This window comes from Scomber scombrus, unplaced genomic scaffold, assembly GCF_963691925.1.
Source record: "Scomber scombrus unplaced genomic scaffold, fScoSco1.1 SCAFFOLD_118, whole genome shotgun sequence".
NCBI lineage: Eukaryota > Metazoa > Chordata > Actinopteri > Scombriformes > Scombridae > Scomber > Scomber scombrus.
The window spans coordinates 42,707-61,079 of NW_026910541.1; the positions used below are offsets into that span (position 1 = coordinate 42,707).

An 18,373-nucleotide genomic window follows, 5' to 3' on the forward strand; every position below is an offset into this window, starting at 1 on the left:
GATGTGGACAGAGAAGGATGTGACGACGACCCCCCCTCCTCGCTACAGAATCAGCAGTAGCTGCCCGCAGCACTTTTACAGGGCGAGAAACGATGTTAGAACCTGAGGTCTGAGCTGTATGTCAGGCATCACACCTCTGCACACACCGGCTAATCAACAGCGTTGGTAATTGGTGTGAAGCTGAGCGAGGCACGACGGTAAAAGGGTGAGTTAGAAAAAAAAAAAACTTGCGGTGGTGTTAGCGCCGCGGCTAACGGCAGTCAGGTCGTGTCAGTGTTAGCACACTTTGGAAAGGGCGAAGAGAGGGAAGAAGGAGAGCGGGTGAGTGTGACGGGTGGAGGGGAGGGGGGGTGGAGGAGGGGGGGGGGTGAGATAGAGGCTCTTATTTTGAGAGGATTCTGCTAAATGAGATTTGCCATTAAGTAGCTTTGGCTGGTGGGGCCCCTTGACCACACAGCCAAGCAGATAGATCCTCGCAGCAAAATGGATCTTAAACTGGAGCCGGAGAGCCTTCTGTGGTCCAAATACAAGATTTAGCCCTGAGTGGTGCAAAAAAAAAAAAGAAAAAAGAAGGAAATCCCTCGCCTTGAAATCTATCAGCAGGGGGAAACAGACTGTAGTACACTGCAAAAAATCTATTTCATCAATTTCTACTTGTGCTTCAATCCTGCAAAGCATGTTTTTTTTTAAACTTAAATCTGCCAGTGCACAAAAAGAATATTACAAATCCTTTATAAGACTTATTTCGAGAATTTCCTGAGAAAAAATGATGCTGAAAATTCTTGAAAGACTTGTATTGGAAACAAGATGAAGGGATCTTACTGCACTGGCAGATGGGTTTTCATTTGTTTAATCCACTGTTAATATAACATGAAAGATATGTACAGCTCTAATGTGATGGATTACACAACTCAGATGAATTTCAACAGTCTGCTAATTGATTTTCTGTTGGGGGGAAATGAATGAGTGTAGCATGCATCTGATGTATAAGGAGCAAAAACACACTAATATGATGCTTTATGACAGGAATGAACACACGCAGATGTTTCATCATTTCTTAGATTATCCATAAGGAACAAAGAATGCTGAAGATCACGTCCAACATTTCACACTCGCCTATATTTTTCTATATAACGGACGACCACCTGCTGTGTATAATGTGTGACTGTAGTCTTCTAGTGGTGGTCTGATTAAAACATAAGCACATGTTCCACGACTCCCACAGCGCACAATCACAGTTAAAGTGAGGATGATTCAACCGCTTGCAATACGGCCTTTTGGAAGTGGAGCCGGCGGGAAACTCGTACCTGCAAGAGCTCCTGATTAAACCCTGAGGAGGCAGAAACAGAGAGTCTTTTACATTTTTGGATGAATTAGCCTTAAAAAAATCCTTAAAAAAACAGGTGAGGGCAGAGGGTAATGATGCCATTTGGATGCCACGGTAAAGAGACTTTCAGTTTTAATAACAATGGCGCTCTTTTGATATGAATCTCATTAAAAGTCGGAGCCATTGTTATTATCGTAGTGTCAAAGCAGCGTTTTATCTTCCCACAGAAACGGGTTATTAGACAGATTTGTTCCAACACGGAGACAGTCGCCTGATTCAGCTGTTCAGCCTCACCAGAACAAGTCAGCGCTCTGATCTGAAGCTTTTAATGCAAATTTAACGCGCAGGAGCCGCCTGCTGCCGCCACACGCTTTGTTGTCCACAGTTCATAGAAAACACACTCTGCGCTGGAGGTTGGTGTGTGTGTGGATATGTGTGCTCTGACCTAAAAAAAAAAATGACATAAAATTGGAGGGGGAACAAAAGAACCATGGCACAAAAAAATAAAATAAATAAAAAACATAAGAACTCCAGCGTGACAATGATGGCATGTGACAGAGCGCTGTGTGGAGGACGTGATCGAGGCGTGGACCTCCTGCCCCCGACTGTCAGGACACAAAGAGATAAAGAGCCTGCAAACAAAACTGTGCTGACACTGGAGCCATGTTGGTACATCATTCACACACACACACAGAAACACACACACACACACAGATGCTTGTATTTGCACACTTGTAAGGACCGGAACATTACTGGATTGTTCACAGACGGGGAGTTCTGGTCCTCTGAAATGAGGCCAACGCGGAAGTAACTTAAAACTGCATTCTATCAAAAGGCCACCAGGGGGCGACCGTTTGGTGTCAAAAGGACTTCCGTCTCTATACAAGTCAATGGAGAATTCACCAACTTCTCACTTGATTTCTAACCTCAGTAAACGTTTTCAAAATGTGTTTATGGTCTCAATCGCTAGTTTAAAGCCTTCTTCAATGCAGTATGATGTTCATTTGGGACATTTTGGCCTCCCTGATTTTATATGTGACAATAAAGCAGGGTATGCATTAGGGCGTGGCTACGTCGTGATTGACAGGTTGATTGGTTCACAGGTTCAGGAGGGCGCCTCATGCCCCTCCTGATGCCCATATAAGTAGAATCCGTGTTTTTATTTTTCCCAGCATGCACCTGAAATTTTCAAGATGGCGCTGCTCAGATCCGAAACTATTCGCTTTCAAGCAGCAGTCCACAAACCAATGGGTGACGTCACGGATGTTACGTCCATTATATATACAGTCTATGATTGTTCAACATTGTGCTAATAATGTAATAGCTGAGATTTTTTGGGGGAAACCAGACAAAACATAAGCAGTCAGACCATCAGACAGATTGTAACTGAGCCAACAGTTTATCCAGTGTTTGTATAATGTTTGTAATAATCCTTCACTGCACAGAAAACTGTGTTCAAGCACAGGAGGTCAAAGTTCAACCTGTGAGGAGATTATTGTCTTGAAGAATGGAAATCAGTAAATGATGTTTGTGGGATTTATGTGTCAAACAGAAGTCAGCTGTGCTCCGTGTTGTTAAGTTGTTTAGTCTGCTACGATGCTTTTCCTCTTCATTGTGGGTTTGTTTTAGGGGGGGGGGCAGATCTGAACTCAGCACAGAGGAAGTGGTTTCAGTCCAGTCACAAACCAATTCTGGAGTGGTTTGTTTGTGGTGGGAATGTTAACCTTAGTGTTTAACAGCTCTTGTAGCCGGGAGCGCTTTGCATGCTGGGATGTGGATGAGTGAAATCAGCTAGTTGGAAAATAAAACTGAAATAACAGAGAAGTTCCGTCTCTGTTTGACATATTTGGGCAGAAAGGAGCTTCTTCCTGTGTTTGGGTCAGTGATGAATAACGGTTTAAAAGCAGCATCAGGTTTGTTAAAATGTACATTTAGTATTTTTGTTGGTTTTATATCATTTGAAATGATATTTGCACCATTTTTTAACCAAAAGTAAGACTGAATGCTCCTGAAAATGTCAAATGGTGTAACCACAAAAGAATGATAAATATTACATATTTTATCACCTACAGGAAGAAAGAAAGAAAGAAAGAAAGAAAGAAAGGATGAAAGAAAGAAAGAGAAAGGATCAAGAAGAGAAAAAAAGAACAATAAGTAGGAGGAAAGAAAGGAAGAAAAGAAAGAAAGACAGGAAGGAAGAAAAGAAAAAAGAAGTTAAGAAAGAACAAGAAGTAGGAGGAAAGAAAGAAAGAAAGGAAGAAAAGAAAGAAAGACAGGGAGGAAGGAAAGAAAAAAGAAGATAAAGAAAGAACAAGAAGTAGGAGCAAAGAAAGAAAGGAAGGAAGGAAAAAAAGAAAGAAAGAAAAGAGAAAGAAAGGAAAGACAGAAAGGATGAAGAAGAGAAAGAAAGAAAGAACAAGAAGTAGGAGGAAAGAAAGAAACAGAGGTAACCACAGTAGAATGATACATATTACATATTTTATCACCTACAGTGTATTTAAGTGGACTTATACTAATAATGACTTCATTTAAAACATGTAAATGTTTCCTGATCTCCATGGTTACCAGAGTAAATGTAATATTTAGAACAATTGTATTCCATTACCTTTATTTAATATAAAAGTTATAATGTAAGATCATGCCAAACTAGTTGATATGGTGTTTTATTGACAATTTACTGTTTTTAAGCAAGTTGAATTATTTGGTACAAAGTTTTTATGGTTACACCACTTAGACATTTTTGCCATAATCCTCTAATATATTCTCTCAAAATGGATTAAAAGCAGAAATTTGATGCTGGGTCCACAAAAAAAGGATGTGTGCAAGTTATTCATACGTTTATTTTCACTTTTTAACATCTTTAAATTTGACCCATATATATAAATGTAAGCAGCTAGTTGGAGTTCATTCTCTCTCTTTGACATATTTGGGCAGATAGGAGCTTCTTCCTGTGTTTACATTCTCCCTCCTCCAGAACATTCGACCAATAAGAAGAGAGAATGTTCTTACAGCGCTTTTATTTTTTTTTAAATACATTTTTGTTCACTTCATTCTTCTTTTACAACTCATCCACTGATTCAAACCAGAGTAAAGAAACACGGTCGTTGCTCCGAGGGGCCAAACAAGCAGAGGAAACAGCTGCTTTATGCAATATTCATTGGAATGAATGAGGCGCCACCTTCCAAACACCACTTCTGTGATAAAGTGTGAGCCATGTTTGACACTTTCAGTACGCTTTTTGATTTTCTCCACCTCCAAATAACCTGATTTTTAATGTTTAAAACCAGTCGTGTTGTTGTGTTTCCAGATCTCAGCTATTACATCATTACACTGAACAATGTTTGGAGTATAATGCTTCAAACACTGAGGAGGAATCATGACCAGAAACTGGCAAAATCAGATCAAGTTTTAGCTATAAACCCGTCTGTTTTGACTGTTCCTTCCTTCCTTCCTTCCTTGATCCCTCCTTCTCTCTTTCTTTCCTTCCCCTCTCTTTCCTCCCTTCCTTCTTTCCTTCCTCCATCCCTCCTTCTTTCCTTCCTTCCTTCAGTCTGTCCTTCTCCCTCCTTCTCTTTCTTTCCTTCCTCTCTCTTTCCTCCCTTCCTTCTTTCCTTCCTTCCTTTCCTTCCTCCCTTCCTTCTTTTCTCCCTCCCTCTTTCTTTCCTTCCTTTCCTTCTTGTCTTTCTTTCCTCCCCCCTACCTTCCTCCCTTCCTTCTTTCCTCTGTCCTTCTTTCCTTCCTTCCTCTTTTCCTTTCTCCCTCCCTCCGTCCTTCCTTCCTTCCTTTCCCTCCTTTCCTTCCTTCCTTCTCCCTCCTTTCCTTCCTTCTCCCTCCTTTCCTTCTTTGACTCGAGGACAACAGGAGGGTTAAAGAGCATTTTGAAGAAGTGAAGATGAGACAAAATGACCTCATTCGTACCTAAACGACTGAAATTAGCTTTAAAATGAAATTAGTAGTAACTTCTCTTCTAGTAGAACTTCACTTCCTTCTTATGCTGTTTCTACTTTCACACACATAGTTGATATTTTTTGGACATCACAAGCCTGTCTCTGTCTTTCTCTCTCATGTAAACACAACTGATATTCTGTTAACGTTACAGTGCAAACATGGGCATCTTTCCCTTTCTCTGCTCCCTCTCTCTCCTTCTCTCTCTCTCTCTCTCTCTCTCTTAGGGAAGATTTTGTGTTACATTACAGTACATTAAACGTGCTCTCTCTCTCTCTTTCTCTCTCTCTCACACACACACACCCTCTGTAGTCCACTGATCAGCTTGTCTCTCAGTCAGTCAGCCATCTGTTCACCTGTCCGCCGTCTCCTTCTCTCTCTCTCTCTCTCTCTCTCTCTCTCGCTCTATTGTGTTGCCAGGGTAAGATTCACCCTGCAGAGCACCGCGCAGGCCTCTGACTGGCTGCGGCTGCTGATAAGCCCCTCCCCCCTCCCCTCTCACATCCCTCCCTCCCTTCCCCTCTGGCTCGCTTCCTCGCCCACCCGCCTGTCCTCCCGCCCTCTGTTTCCAGCCCTCCATGAAGTGCTTCTGCTGCTTTCCTCTCCCTTTTTTCTCTCTCTCTCTCTCTCTCTCTCTCTCTCTCTCTCACCCTCTCATCTCTCGGCCCACCACCTTTAACGCAGCTCTCGCTTTCTCTCTCTCTCTCGCAAAAAAAAGTGCAAACTGTCACACTCGTCCTTCTGTGTTTTTCGCCCTCGACATCTCTCTCTCTCTCTCTCTCTCTCTTTTTTCTGTCTTTCTCTCCCTCTCTATATCTTTCTTGTAATGCCTCCATATGTGACTCTCCCTGGTCGCCCATTTCCTCGCCTCCTCCTCCTCTGTCATATTTTTTATTCTCTTTCCCACCACTCTCTCTCTCTATCTCTCTCTCTCTCTCTCTCTCTGTCCTCTTTTGCCCTGCTCTCTCTTTCTCTCTTTCTTGACCCGTTCCCAGAGCTTTCCCATCATAATTTTTCTCTCTCTTTTCCTTCCACTGCTGTCCATCCCTTACTCTTTTCTTGGAACCGGAGCATTAAAAAACTGTCATCTAGAGAAAGTTCGATTTGTCTTGTCAGCATATTCTTGGATCAGTTAGTCTTCCATTTAAATCCTAATTTTGGCCTTTTAAAGACTTTATTTGATTAAGTTCTGCTATGACTGCTTATGTTTAAACAACCTTTAAAGATCCTCAATACATGTTTTAACACGTACAGTATGAACGATTCTCTACTTTTAATAAAAATGTGGTTTTGTGGTTAATGTTGTTTAAAATCCTTAAAATAACATCTCATCCTTCTCCATCACTTACAATAAAATCCAGAATCTATGATAAGCTATAGTTACCACACACACACACACACACACACAGACAGAAACACACACACACACACACACACACACCCAGCCCCCCCCCCCTCAGTCATATGGGACTCCGTGTCCACAGTCCCCTCTCAGCGCCGGCTGTCGCCCCGCTCAGATGTTGTATTATAGATCAGTGGTTGTTGTTTCTTGTGTTGAGAACCTGCTGAGCTGTGAGACGAGAGGAAACTGTCAGAGCGAAAACAAAATCTACTCAGTTTTGTTTTTTTTGGGGGAGATACAAAAATTAATGATGCATTAAATCCAGAGATAAAAGTAGATTTAGTATTAATATAAAACATCTTTTTGTCATAACTGATCTGTGAATGTTTTACAGTGTTTTCTTTCAAAGGGAACATATTCTGCATATTTCCAGCTTTATATTTTTAATCAGCTAGAATATTTTTTGCATGATTTACAGATAAAAACTCTTTATTTATCTTCTACTGGCTCTTTATACAGCCGCTCAGTTCAGCCTCTGTGTGAAACAGGCCGTTTTAGCTACTGTCTCTTTAATTAAAAGGCATCCTCCTTTGTTCTGATTGGTCAGCTTCAGGAAGTTGTGTTTAAGCTGACTCATCAACACACAATGAAAAAAACTATAGTAGCAGGATTTCACTTCTTTTTCCTTATTCTTTTACTTAAATTATCAACTTTTCAAATACATCCGTAACCTAAAACCTTAGAAACAATCTTAGCAACAGACGGCCGTTTATGTGCATAGACAACGAGCCAACATCAGCTTGCTAACGAGGTAGAAAAAAAGGAGATTTAAGCCCTGGATTCTGACTTGCAGGGAGCATTTCTACATTTGTTAACCTCAAGTTTTGGAGCTTTGAAGATGTTTCAAGTCCAGAATATGAATAAAAGAAAACCCATAAAAAGCAGAATATGTCCCCCTTGCTAGCTGGTTCTTTATGCAGCGGCTCAGTTCAGCCTCTGTGTGAAACAGGCCGTTTTAGCGCCTGTCTCTTTAATTAAAGGCGTCTCCTCTGCTCTGATTGGTCAGCTTCAGGAAGTTGTGTTTAAGCTGACTCATCAACAAACAATGAAAAAAACTATAGTAGCAGGATTTCACTTCTTTTTCACTTGTCTTTTACTTAAATTATCAACTTTTCAAATACATCCGTAACCTGAAATATGAGCGTGTAAAAACATAAACAACCTAAAACCTTAGAAACAATCTTAGCAACAGACGGCCATTTATGGGCATACACAACGAGCCAACATCAGCTTGCTAGCGAGGTAGAAAAAGGGGAGGTTGAAGCCCTGGATTCTGACTTGCAGGGAGCATTTCTACATTTGTTAACCTCAAGTTTTGGAGCTTTGAAGATGTTTCAAGTCCAGAATATGAATAAAAGAAAACCCAGAAAAAGCAGAATATGTCCCCCTTTGCTAGCAGACTTCCTTTAACCCTGACAGTTTCTGTACTGTAACCTGTCACTACCCCCACCAGCACTGACTGGAATTATTTATCCATGAGGTTAATGGACCACTGCTCCCGCCGACTCTCGGGGGGCTCAGGGCGACTTGCATAGTTACAGAAGTAAGCAGACGGCCTGTCAGCCAAAACAAATAAGGTTTCGCTCCACTGATGGAGGCTAGGGTGGGGGCGGTGAAGAAGAGGAAGGGTGTGGGGGAGGGGGGGGGGGTCATTATGGTTTACTATCCTCTATGTCTGTTTTTATTTTGAAGAGTGGGTGTGAGAGTTCACCGCTCAGTATCTCTGCAATATGAGTGTGTCTGGAAATGAGTCACTAATTCGTCAGTCAAGCACTTCCAGTACTTAATATCTTTTTAATGGAGTCTCGGCCTCCTTTTCATTCTATAGCTATTAATCATTTTCTAAGAAGGGTCAAGATTTCAGCTCCGAACAGAACTCTTGTGCAGCAGAGAGAAGACTTCTGTGTTTCTGTTCATTCCTTCACCTTTAAAACACGCTGCAGAAACAGAGTCGTAATAATGAGAAATGACTGCCGGCGAGCGATGCGTCTCTGCCGGATTTTGATGCAATGACGGAGAATCAGTTCACCTGAGAGTAAAAACATGTGATGATGCAGCGAAGACCACAAACATAAAGATCAGAGACTTAAAGGCCTCTGTGTGTGTTTAGTGAAATATTGATGGACTTGTGCTATCGAATGTCATTCCTTTGTGTGTGTGTGTGTGTGTGTGTGATCTCTAGATTATACTTATAATTTATTGAGCTTTTCTTTGTCTTAATCAAAGCACTGAGGTTCAGGAAGGTTTTTATTACTCTGTGTGAAATATTAATCACCAAACATCTCATTTACATACCGTTCACTGTTCAAATTTGACCCGTTTTAACATTTAAGATCTATAAAATCACCATATTCATATTTCCTCTAGGTGTACTTTGACTAATGTGACCCTAAATACACAAACATGGAAATAAAATGCAGCATTTGTGTCCAAATTTGACTTATTTTTATAACAAAATTCCATAAAATGTTCTCCTGGACCATAAAATAGTGACTTTAAATATCTTGTTTCTATTAATAAATTAATAAATTGGTGCAGAAACTAATAATGAGTCAGAATATGAACAGTATGTAAAGGGTTAAAGTATTTTTTATGTTTTCAAAACTACAAAAAAAACATTTTTTTATGCATTTACATTTGATCTGATTGAATTTATGAACTGTATCTCCGTACATCAGGGTTTTAATATCGTCTAAATCTGTTGCTCAGTCACATTTCTGCAGCTGCACTCTCTTCCCCAGCTGTCTCTGTCTGTCTCTTTCTGTCTCTTACTCACTTCTCTTAGGTCGTATACTTCCCTCCAACTCTCCAGATCTTCCATCTTCATGCCACCTCTAAACTTTCCCTCCTTTCCTTCCATCTACACCTCTGTTCCCACGTCTCATCAGTCCTGCTCCATCCTTTCCTCACCTGCAACTCACTCCTGTCAGATCGCTGTATTTTTCCCTTTGAGCTCTAATTTGTGAATCCTGTCACCTGGACCTGTATCATATGTTCCCCCTGCTTCCATCCCTGCTGCTCTGTGGATTTATGCATTTGCTGTTTGGACTGTTTGGACTTTCCATCCATGCCTGTGAGCTTTTGACTCTTTTTCTTTTGACAATAAAGTCAGTGAACCATCCCTAACCTCTGCAACACTAGTCCACCTGCCTGCACTCTACCGTGACAAATGTTGTTTCTCTTCACTCGCAGACATTCACAATTTAAATGAAATCCTTTCCCCTAAAAGCTGTTTCACTTTAACCTTCGTGTCGTCCTCCTGGGTCAAACTGACCCCGTCTCTTTTGACTGTTCCTTCTTTCCTCCCTTCCTCCCTTCCTTCCTTCCTTCCGTCTGTCCTCCCCTCCCTCCCTCCTTCTCTCTTTCTTTCCTTCCTCTCTCTTTCCTCCTTCATTTCTTCCTTCCTTCTGTCTTTCCATTCTCCCTCCCTCCTTCCTTCCTTTCCTCCTTCCTTCCTTCCTTTCCTTCCTCCCTTCTTTCCTCCCTCCCTTCCTTCTTTCCTCCCTCCCTCCTTGTCTCTTTCTTTCCTCCCCCTACCTTCCTCCCTTCCTTCTTTCCTCTGTCCTTTTTCCTTCCTTCCTCTTTTCCTTTCTCCCTCCCTCCTTCCCTCCTTCCTTCTTCGGTCCTTCTTTCCTTCCTCTCCTTCCTTCCTCCCTCCTTTCCTTCCTTCGTTCCCTCCTTTCTTTCCTTCTTCCTTCCTTCTTTCCTTCCCTCGTTTCCTTCCTTCTTCCTTCTTTCTTCCTCCCTCCCTTCCTTGACTCGAGGACAACAGGAGGGTTAAGACATTTGGATAAATATCAAAATCCATCTCAAGTAAAACCTAACGTGTAATATATTTATAATTGTAGAGTTTAACGCTCCATATATCCTGCTATGTAACTGATTTGGTGTTATTAGTAGATATTGTCACTTAGAGAAGCCAGTTAAAATAAACAACAACATGGCCACCAGATAAAGGGAGTAGTAATTCACAGGTCTCAAAGGAGTTGCAGGGAAAGTGGTCAGCTGACCTTTTTGCTGACCAATCATGTGTGAGCAGGCCTTCCAGTGACCTCATTCAGCCCAGATTAGGACCTCAGGTCTTACGAGGAAGTCCTCAGAGTTTGGATGGCAAAGCAGGATTAGCTAAGAAAGAGCATCACCGTGGCAACAGACACATCACCTCCAACCTGTATGTGCTGGGGAGAGATGCGTGTAAAAGTCTGCATGTTTCCCAGCATGCTCTCTGACTGTTTTGGTGTAGTTTTGAGGCCTTTAGGGCGAGTAGCACAATCAGTTACTGAGGAGGTGAATCCTGTTAAGTGTCACTAGCAGCGCGTGCGATACGCGAGGCTTCCCTGGCCCTGACCCAGGAGGAGCGGGGCAGTGCCCGAAGTCCTTAAGCCCCTGCAGCGAGGTTCGCCGGTGAGATCGGCCTTTCCTTGAGCCGCTTAAAGAAAAAAGGGCATCCCCCTCTTCTCCGCCCGTCTTCCTTTCTCTCCTCGGCTATTCATCGCTGGTCTTTTAGCATTTCGCTCGCTCGTGTTCCCTCTGTCTCTCGCTCTTCTTCCTTCTCTTGCCTGATTGGGATCTGCAGTCAAGCGGATTAACACATTCTGGCAGGAGAGGCAGGCTGCCCACACACGCACACACACTCTCACACACACACACACACTCTTTCAAGCAGCACGTGCATCTCAGAGAGAGGCTGTGTGTGCATATGTATTGCCTCTCAGCCTTGCACTGGAGTGAAGGAATGTCCAACCGTGTGATGAATACTGAGTTTGTGCCTGAACACACACAAACACACACACATATACACACACACACACGCACACACACACACACACACACACACACCTCGATGTGAACTTAAGTGCTTCTAAGCATACAGGGACCTACAGTACAGTGCATGCAGGGTGACATACACTAAGCATAACTCATGAGTGTGTATCTGTGCATTTATGAGTGTGTGTGTGTGTGTGTGTGTGTGGTGTGTGTGTGTGTGTGTGTCTGTGTGTGTGTGTGTGTGTGTGTGTGCGTGACTAAATCCACACTTCATAATTTATACTCAAAAGCACTTGCTTGGAGAGACTCACGGAGGCAGAGCGGCAAATGGGCACATTTTGTGACTATCCAATTATCCTCTATGTATCTCTCTGTGTGTGTGTGTGTGTGTGTGTGTGTGTGTGTGTGTGTGTGTGTGTGTGTGTGTGTGTGTCTCTCTCCGCTCTGTCCTCCACCAAGCGATGTTACACCACGTGCCGACGCTGTTAAACTTAAATAATTACAGTATAATTCAGTCACGCCGTCACGCTGTCTGTTTAAAGTCTGAATTCCCCTGAAAAGTCCCAGCGTCGTATGTCAAGCGTTCGTGTTTCATGTGACCAGTCACGGCCCTTTGAATGTCCAACATGTTTCCATGTGACCCAAACAAAAGACAGAGAGGCACACAGAGACCTTCTTACAAATGAGACTACAGTGCACTGCTACACTGAAACAAACACAACTAGAAAACAAAAACAGCGATGAAACTGATAAAATGATAATTAGATAAAAAGCTGATATAATAACATAGTCTGTTCTATTAGATGACGACTAGTCTCTGTTAAGATTCAGATTCATACTGTTTACTGCTGCTGCTCTCAATGTTTAACATTCATTATTGAAACTCAACACTTCCTGTTAACCCTTCACAGTAAAAGTCCTCCTCATAGGTGAAGGGATTCAATGAAAGCATCTCATAAATAAAGATCTGGGTCTATTTGTGGTTGAGGTGATTATTTATAGGAGGTATATTCTCTACTTAGTTATTCTTTTAAAGGTCTGTTAGTCTGGTGATTGACTCAATTTTACTTTTTGATATTAAATCTAATGAAAAAACAACAATGAATTCATCCTACTGACAAATATCACCTATTAAAAACAGGTCAATGAGCCACATCACTGCACTAGGTGAGATGCTCCTTCATTACTATAAACACACACACTGTATTTTATTTTGACTTAATCTCACACACACATAAAACTACATATTTTGGAGCCGTTTTTAAAGATGTATATCTTCAGAAAGAAAGAAAAGGACTTGGCTCCAGACAGGTTAGAGAGGTCAGAAAGCCTGTAAGTAAAGAAAAGACCTTTTCATTGGATTTGTTGACAATTAAGACATTAAGAATAGCAGCAGTCTTATGCTTTAAATTGAGTTTTGAGCTACTTTAAGATCAGGATTTTCCATTTTCCCTCTGCTGTATTTCATCGGTAATGTTTCCACCTTTCACTCCAACGTTTCTATGTGATACTACAGTTACAGTGTGCAGTGTGGTATTAGCTAAGTGTATGTGTTCATGACTTTGTCTGGTCTTAATGATTCGAAATGTCACTGCAAATGCAAAACATTGAGGATTAATGGAAAATGGGCGGAACTGACAACACCAACACCCGCTTAACAAGGACGCTGCTGCTGCTGCTGCTGCTGCTGCACATCTGGCCACGGGGACAGATGAGGACAAACACTGAAGAAAGTTGCTAAATGCCTCTCGGCCTGCAGAGATGATGTGTGTGAGTGAGTGTGTGTGTGTGTGTGTGTGTGTGTGAGTAGGGGCTGTATAGAGGCCGGTATAGGAGGGAAGCTTCCATGTAGGACACACACACACACACAACACAAACACACAACCGAGAGGCTCACCAGGCCTGAATATTGTATGAAGCGTACTCATGGGCCACTGCAGAGCGTGCAAACAGAGAGAGAGAGAAAGAGATAGAGAGAGAAAGAGATAGAGAGATAGATGGAGTGGAGGACTTACTCACACACACACACACACACACACACACACACACACACACACACACGGCAATGAACACATAAAGAGAGAGAAAGAGACAGAGCGATACACTTGAAAACACAAACACATGTACGCACACAAACAGGGCCAGTGGAGCTTGAGCTGATGTGGCCTGCAGCAGCCCAACGCCCTGCCACGACACACACACACACACACACACACACACACACACACACACACACACACACACACACACACACACACACACACACACACACACACACACACACACACACACACACACACACACACTTGCATACACTTAAGAGCCATCTGCAGCTGGAGATACAGCCTACAGAAAGGCTTTACTGCTGACACTCTGAGACAGACCGAACGAGAAGGATGGGAGAGAAGGGAGAATCGGTCGTGCCCGAGCGAATCGGCAGATTAGGGGGAAGAAAAGAGAGGAGGAAGGGTGAAAGGAAGAGAGGAAATGACAGAGGTAAAAATCTATGGCACCAAACTCTGCTATCTGAGTCGTACCTTCAGCCCACTCAGAGCTCAAACTGCCTCACCGACACTTTCACTCAAGATTTGAGACATTTTTGGACTCGATCCACAAGTACACGAAATCTCATTGGATGAATTATGCAGTGAACCCGCAAACCTCAAGCTCCTTTTCAACCAAATCGTCTCAGACAGTAAGGCACCCCAGGAACAAAACACAGGGAACTAAATCAGTAACGACAACTCTCTCTCTCCCTCTCTCTCTCCCTCTCCCTCTCTCTCTCCCTCTCCCTCTCTCTCTCTCTCTCTCTCTCTCCCTCTCCCTCTCCCTCTCTCTCTCTCTCTCTCTCTCTCGCTTCCTTTTTTTTTTTTGCAGTGTCACTGCACCCCTGAAGAACTGTGAAGATTAAGCAAATTATTCCCCTAAAACAAACAAAAAAAAGCAGCTTTTCTTTGAGATGCTACTTCCTCATATGACATTAGTAAAGTGTGTGAGTCGTAGCGGAGAAAACAACTGTGTGTGTTTCTTTTAACACAGTAAGATTAGTTCAGACATCATGGGGAGTAATACTACTGAGTCTGAGAAAAACTGCACTATAATGTCTTTTGTGGCTCTGGAGGAGATTTGTCAAGCCTGAGAAATAGCTGCAGGGTTATCTTCTTCAGTTTGGCTTAAGACTTCTAATGTTTGACAGAAACCTGCGTTATAAACTTCTAAAGATGAAGAGAGAAGGTCTTTAAAGGGCTGCAGAGGTCTGACAAAAGATGCTTTACTTCTTTATATCTCTTGTTGCTTTGTGTTGTTTCCATTAACCCTCCTGTTGTCCTCGAGTCAAGGAAGGAAGGGAGGAAGAAGGAAGGAAGGGAAAGAAGGAAGGGAGGGAGAAGGAAGTAAAGGAGGAAGGAAAGGAGGAAGAAGGAAGGAAAGGATGGAGGGAGGAAGGATGGAAGGGAGGGAGGAAGAAGGAAGGAAAGGAGGGAGGGAGGAAGGGTGGAAGGGAGGAAGAAGGAAGGGAGGAAGAAGGAAGGAAAGGAGGGAGGGAGGGAAGGATTGAAGGGAGGAAGAAGGAAGGAAAGGAGGGAGGGAGGAAGGATGGAAGGGAGGAAGAAAGGATAGAGGAAAGAAGGAATAAAGGAAGGTAGGAGGGAAGCAGGAAACAAGGAAGGAAGGAGGGAGGGAGGGAGGGAGGGAGAAAGGAAAAGAGGAAGGGAGGAAGGAAGGAAAGAAGGAAGGGAGGAAGGAAATGAAGGAAAGGAATGAAGGAGGGAAGGAAGGAAATAAGGAGGGAGGGAGGAAAGAGAGAGGAAGGAACGAAAGAGATAAGGAGGGAGGAAGGAAAGAAGTAAGGGAGGACGGAAAGGAAAGGAAGGAAGGGAGGGAGGAAGGAAGGAACAGTCAAAACAGACGGGGTCAATTTGACCCGGGAGGACGACAGGAAGGTTAAAAGTGTGAAACTAAATCGATGGAGTGTCAGAAATGGAGGATGAACATGAAGTGTATATTTGACCAATCAGTGTCAATCAGTAAACTCCACTTCAATAGCTCCTTACTTAACCCTCACATACTGTTCATAATTAGTCTCTACATTCATAAATTCCCCATCAGGTATTAATATATGTTTGATTATCCTTTAATGAAGCTGCCAGAGAGTGAACAACAGTCTATATTATATCTATATATGGGAAAAAGAGAAATTCACAATCACTATTTAATGGTCCAGGAGAACATTTTATACAATATGAAGAATGGTGATATTTGATTTTGTACATTTGCATTAATAAAAATGTTTATCAGCTGCACAAAAATAATAAAATGAATGATTTTATTTCCATTTGTGTATGTTTGGGGTCACAATAAAAAAAATCCAGCTAAAAGAAATGTGTATATGGTGTTTTTACTGTTCTTAAATGTAAAAAATGGGTCAAATTAGACCCAGAACAGAATGTAAGGGTTAAAGGAAAGTACTACATATAGAGTATAGGATTTATTGGGGGGTAAGAAACCAAATTTAGTCCCTTTATTCCTCAGATTAAAATACAATCCTGAGTTGTTACGGTGGTTATTAGCTCTGAAACACCTCCAGCACAACTACTGTAACCACCAATTGATTTAAATGCTTTAGCTTCAGCTTTAAACAACTTTAAAATAAAATTAAAAAAAGAGAGAGCTTAAAGCATCAGTGAGAGGTCAGAGGAGTCTCGGAGGAGTTCAGGAGATGAAACAAACAATCATTACAGCCTCGGGGCTTCTTCCAATAAAAGGTATTTGATAAAAGTGCCTGAAAGTAAATCTCATTATTTGGTGTTAAAGTTCACCGCTGTGGGTCGTCACACCCGGGACAGAAGCTGCTGGGAAGAGGTTTATAGAAGAATCTTACTTCTTATAGCAGGTGATCAGGTGGGCGTTTAGGAGCAGCTGATTAAATATACGTGTTATTTTAACCTCAGATGTTGATGACATCATCGTAAATCATAAATTCACTGGTAATTCAACAATAGAAACATTTCCACTCTGGACTTTCAAGTTAATTTATTATAATATTTTAACTCCCTCGTTCTTTTATATCTATTCCTGTTTCATCTATAGTCTACATATGATTAAAAAAGAACAGTGAAATCTGCCTTTAATGCATTTTCACAATCAGAATAAAGCTTTCCAAATTCTGAAACTGTGTTTTAAAGAGACTTTGTCCTCTTTGAGATAATCCAGTCCAGGTTTGACCAGTCTAGGTAGCTGCTAATATAAAGAGTGTTAGGGCAGGGCGATATGGACAAAATCAAATATCACGATATTTTAGACCAAATACCTCGATATCGATATTACAACAATATTATAGAGATGGTTGTTGATGCTTTAACATAATATTTACATAAAATAATCATCAGTAATGTGGATATAATGACAAAGTGGGTTAAAGGTAAACAACAGAACAGCTAGAAGAGTCTTTTAAGTTTAGAAAATTACATATTTTACTGTAATGCACCATTAAAAACCAGGAAACTCTGATGACATATCGCGATATTACGACATCCAAAATCTAAGATGATATCTAGTCTCATATCACGATATTATGACCAACTTCATTATTTCCTGGGTTTTGTATCACTATAGTCCCTAAATGTATGATAAAATACAGGAAATGGGATTCAAATGGAACCCCAGACTCCACGTTTTGGGGTCTCAAACCAAAGTTACACCCTCGATCCAGAGTCAGTGTTTCAACTTTGATGCCAGAGATAAACAGCTTCCCATCTCACGTGTTCTCTTTGAATTATGACACAAACCTGGGCCGTCAAGAGGACAATAAACACACACACACACACACACACACACACACACACACACACTTCACGTTGACAATGTTTGCGGTTGACCAATCATGAACTCCTGCAGCAAAAAAAACAAACGTGTAAAAAAACAAAAAAACAAGTGAGAGAATATTGAAAGCCGAGCGAGCTCCGGCTTTAAGTCAACACTCCATATGAAACCTCTAAGTGCTGCGCTGCTGCGTACACGGCTCACTGAATCATACCTAACCATCTCCTGTTCAATTCATGAGAAGGACCATTATGTATAAAAGGGTCAGCAAGGCATGTGAATGTGCTCCATGCAGCCGGGCTTCTCCCACTGGGACCAAAGAAATAGTCCTATTATTAAAAATGGAGATGAATGATTGTCGTCACACCTTCCCTCCGAACCTCATCGCTGACTTCTTCTCTATATGAGCAGATATTACTCCTCTCTTTTCTCTATCTGGTGGCCATTTTGTGCCCAGAAGGTTTCAGATTGGTTCCAGGTCTCGTCCTTTGGCTCGTTGCTGTTGTTGTTGTTGTTGTTGTTGTCGTTGGAAAAGGTCTCTGGGTGACAACAGGGCCAATGCCAGAGGGGTAAGAGGGGGGTGGGGGGGGGGGGGGGGGGGGGGGGGGGGGGGGGGCAGGAGGCCCAGCTGTCCCTACCTCTGCCCTCCCTGTAAGCTAGCAGGCAGGAAGCCAGAGAGCAACTATAAACAACAGAGGGAAAGACTCCGGACTGGACCTGGCTGAAATATACTGGACTCACTGGTTCAGACTGGATTAAAGAGGAGTAGAGTGCTGTTTATAGAGCAGGGCTTAATATTTAAAGTCTTGAGTCTTGATAGTTTTGTAAAAATTTAATAAAATAAAAAATAAATAAAATAAAAATATTTAAAAAAATAAAACTAAACTAAATAAAATAAATAGATAATATAAAATTAAATTAAACTTAAATAAAAATAAAAAATAAAAATAAAAATAAAAATAAAAATAAAAATAAAAATAAAAATAAAAATAAAAATAAAAATAAAAATAAAAATAAATCAAATAAAATCAAATAAAACTAAAAAATCAAATCAAATAAAACTAAATAAAAAAATAATAAAAAAGTTTTAAAAAATTAAATAACATAAAAAC

At 41.6% G+C, this 18,373-nt stretch overlaps 1 protein-coding gene across 1 annotated transcript in view; it reads right to left on the minus strand.

Annotated features, from left to right (window-relative positions):
• Window positions 1-18,373, minus strand: part of LOC133977096 (myocyte-specific enhancer factor 2D homolog) — a 62,409-nt gene that overhangs the window by 37,050 nt on the left and 6,986 nt on the right. Inside the window, exons 4-5 of the mRNA XM_062415235.1 lie at window positions 1,849-1,932; window positions 1,308-1,330 (exon numbers count right to left, since the gene is read on the minus strand). Coding sequence (XP_062271219.1) covers window positions 1,308-1,330; window positions 1,849-1,932 — 107 coding nt within the window. The remainder of the gene's footprint in view (window positions 1-1,307; window positions 1,331-1,848; window positions 1,933-18,373) is intronic.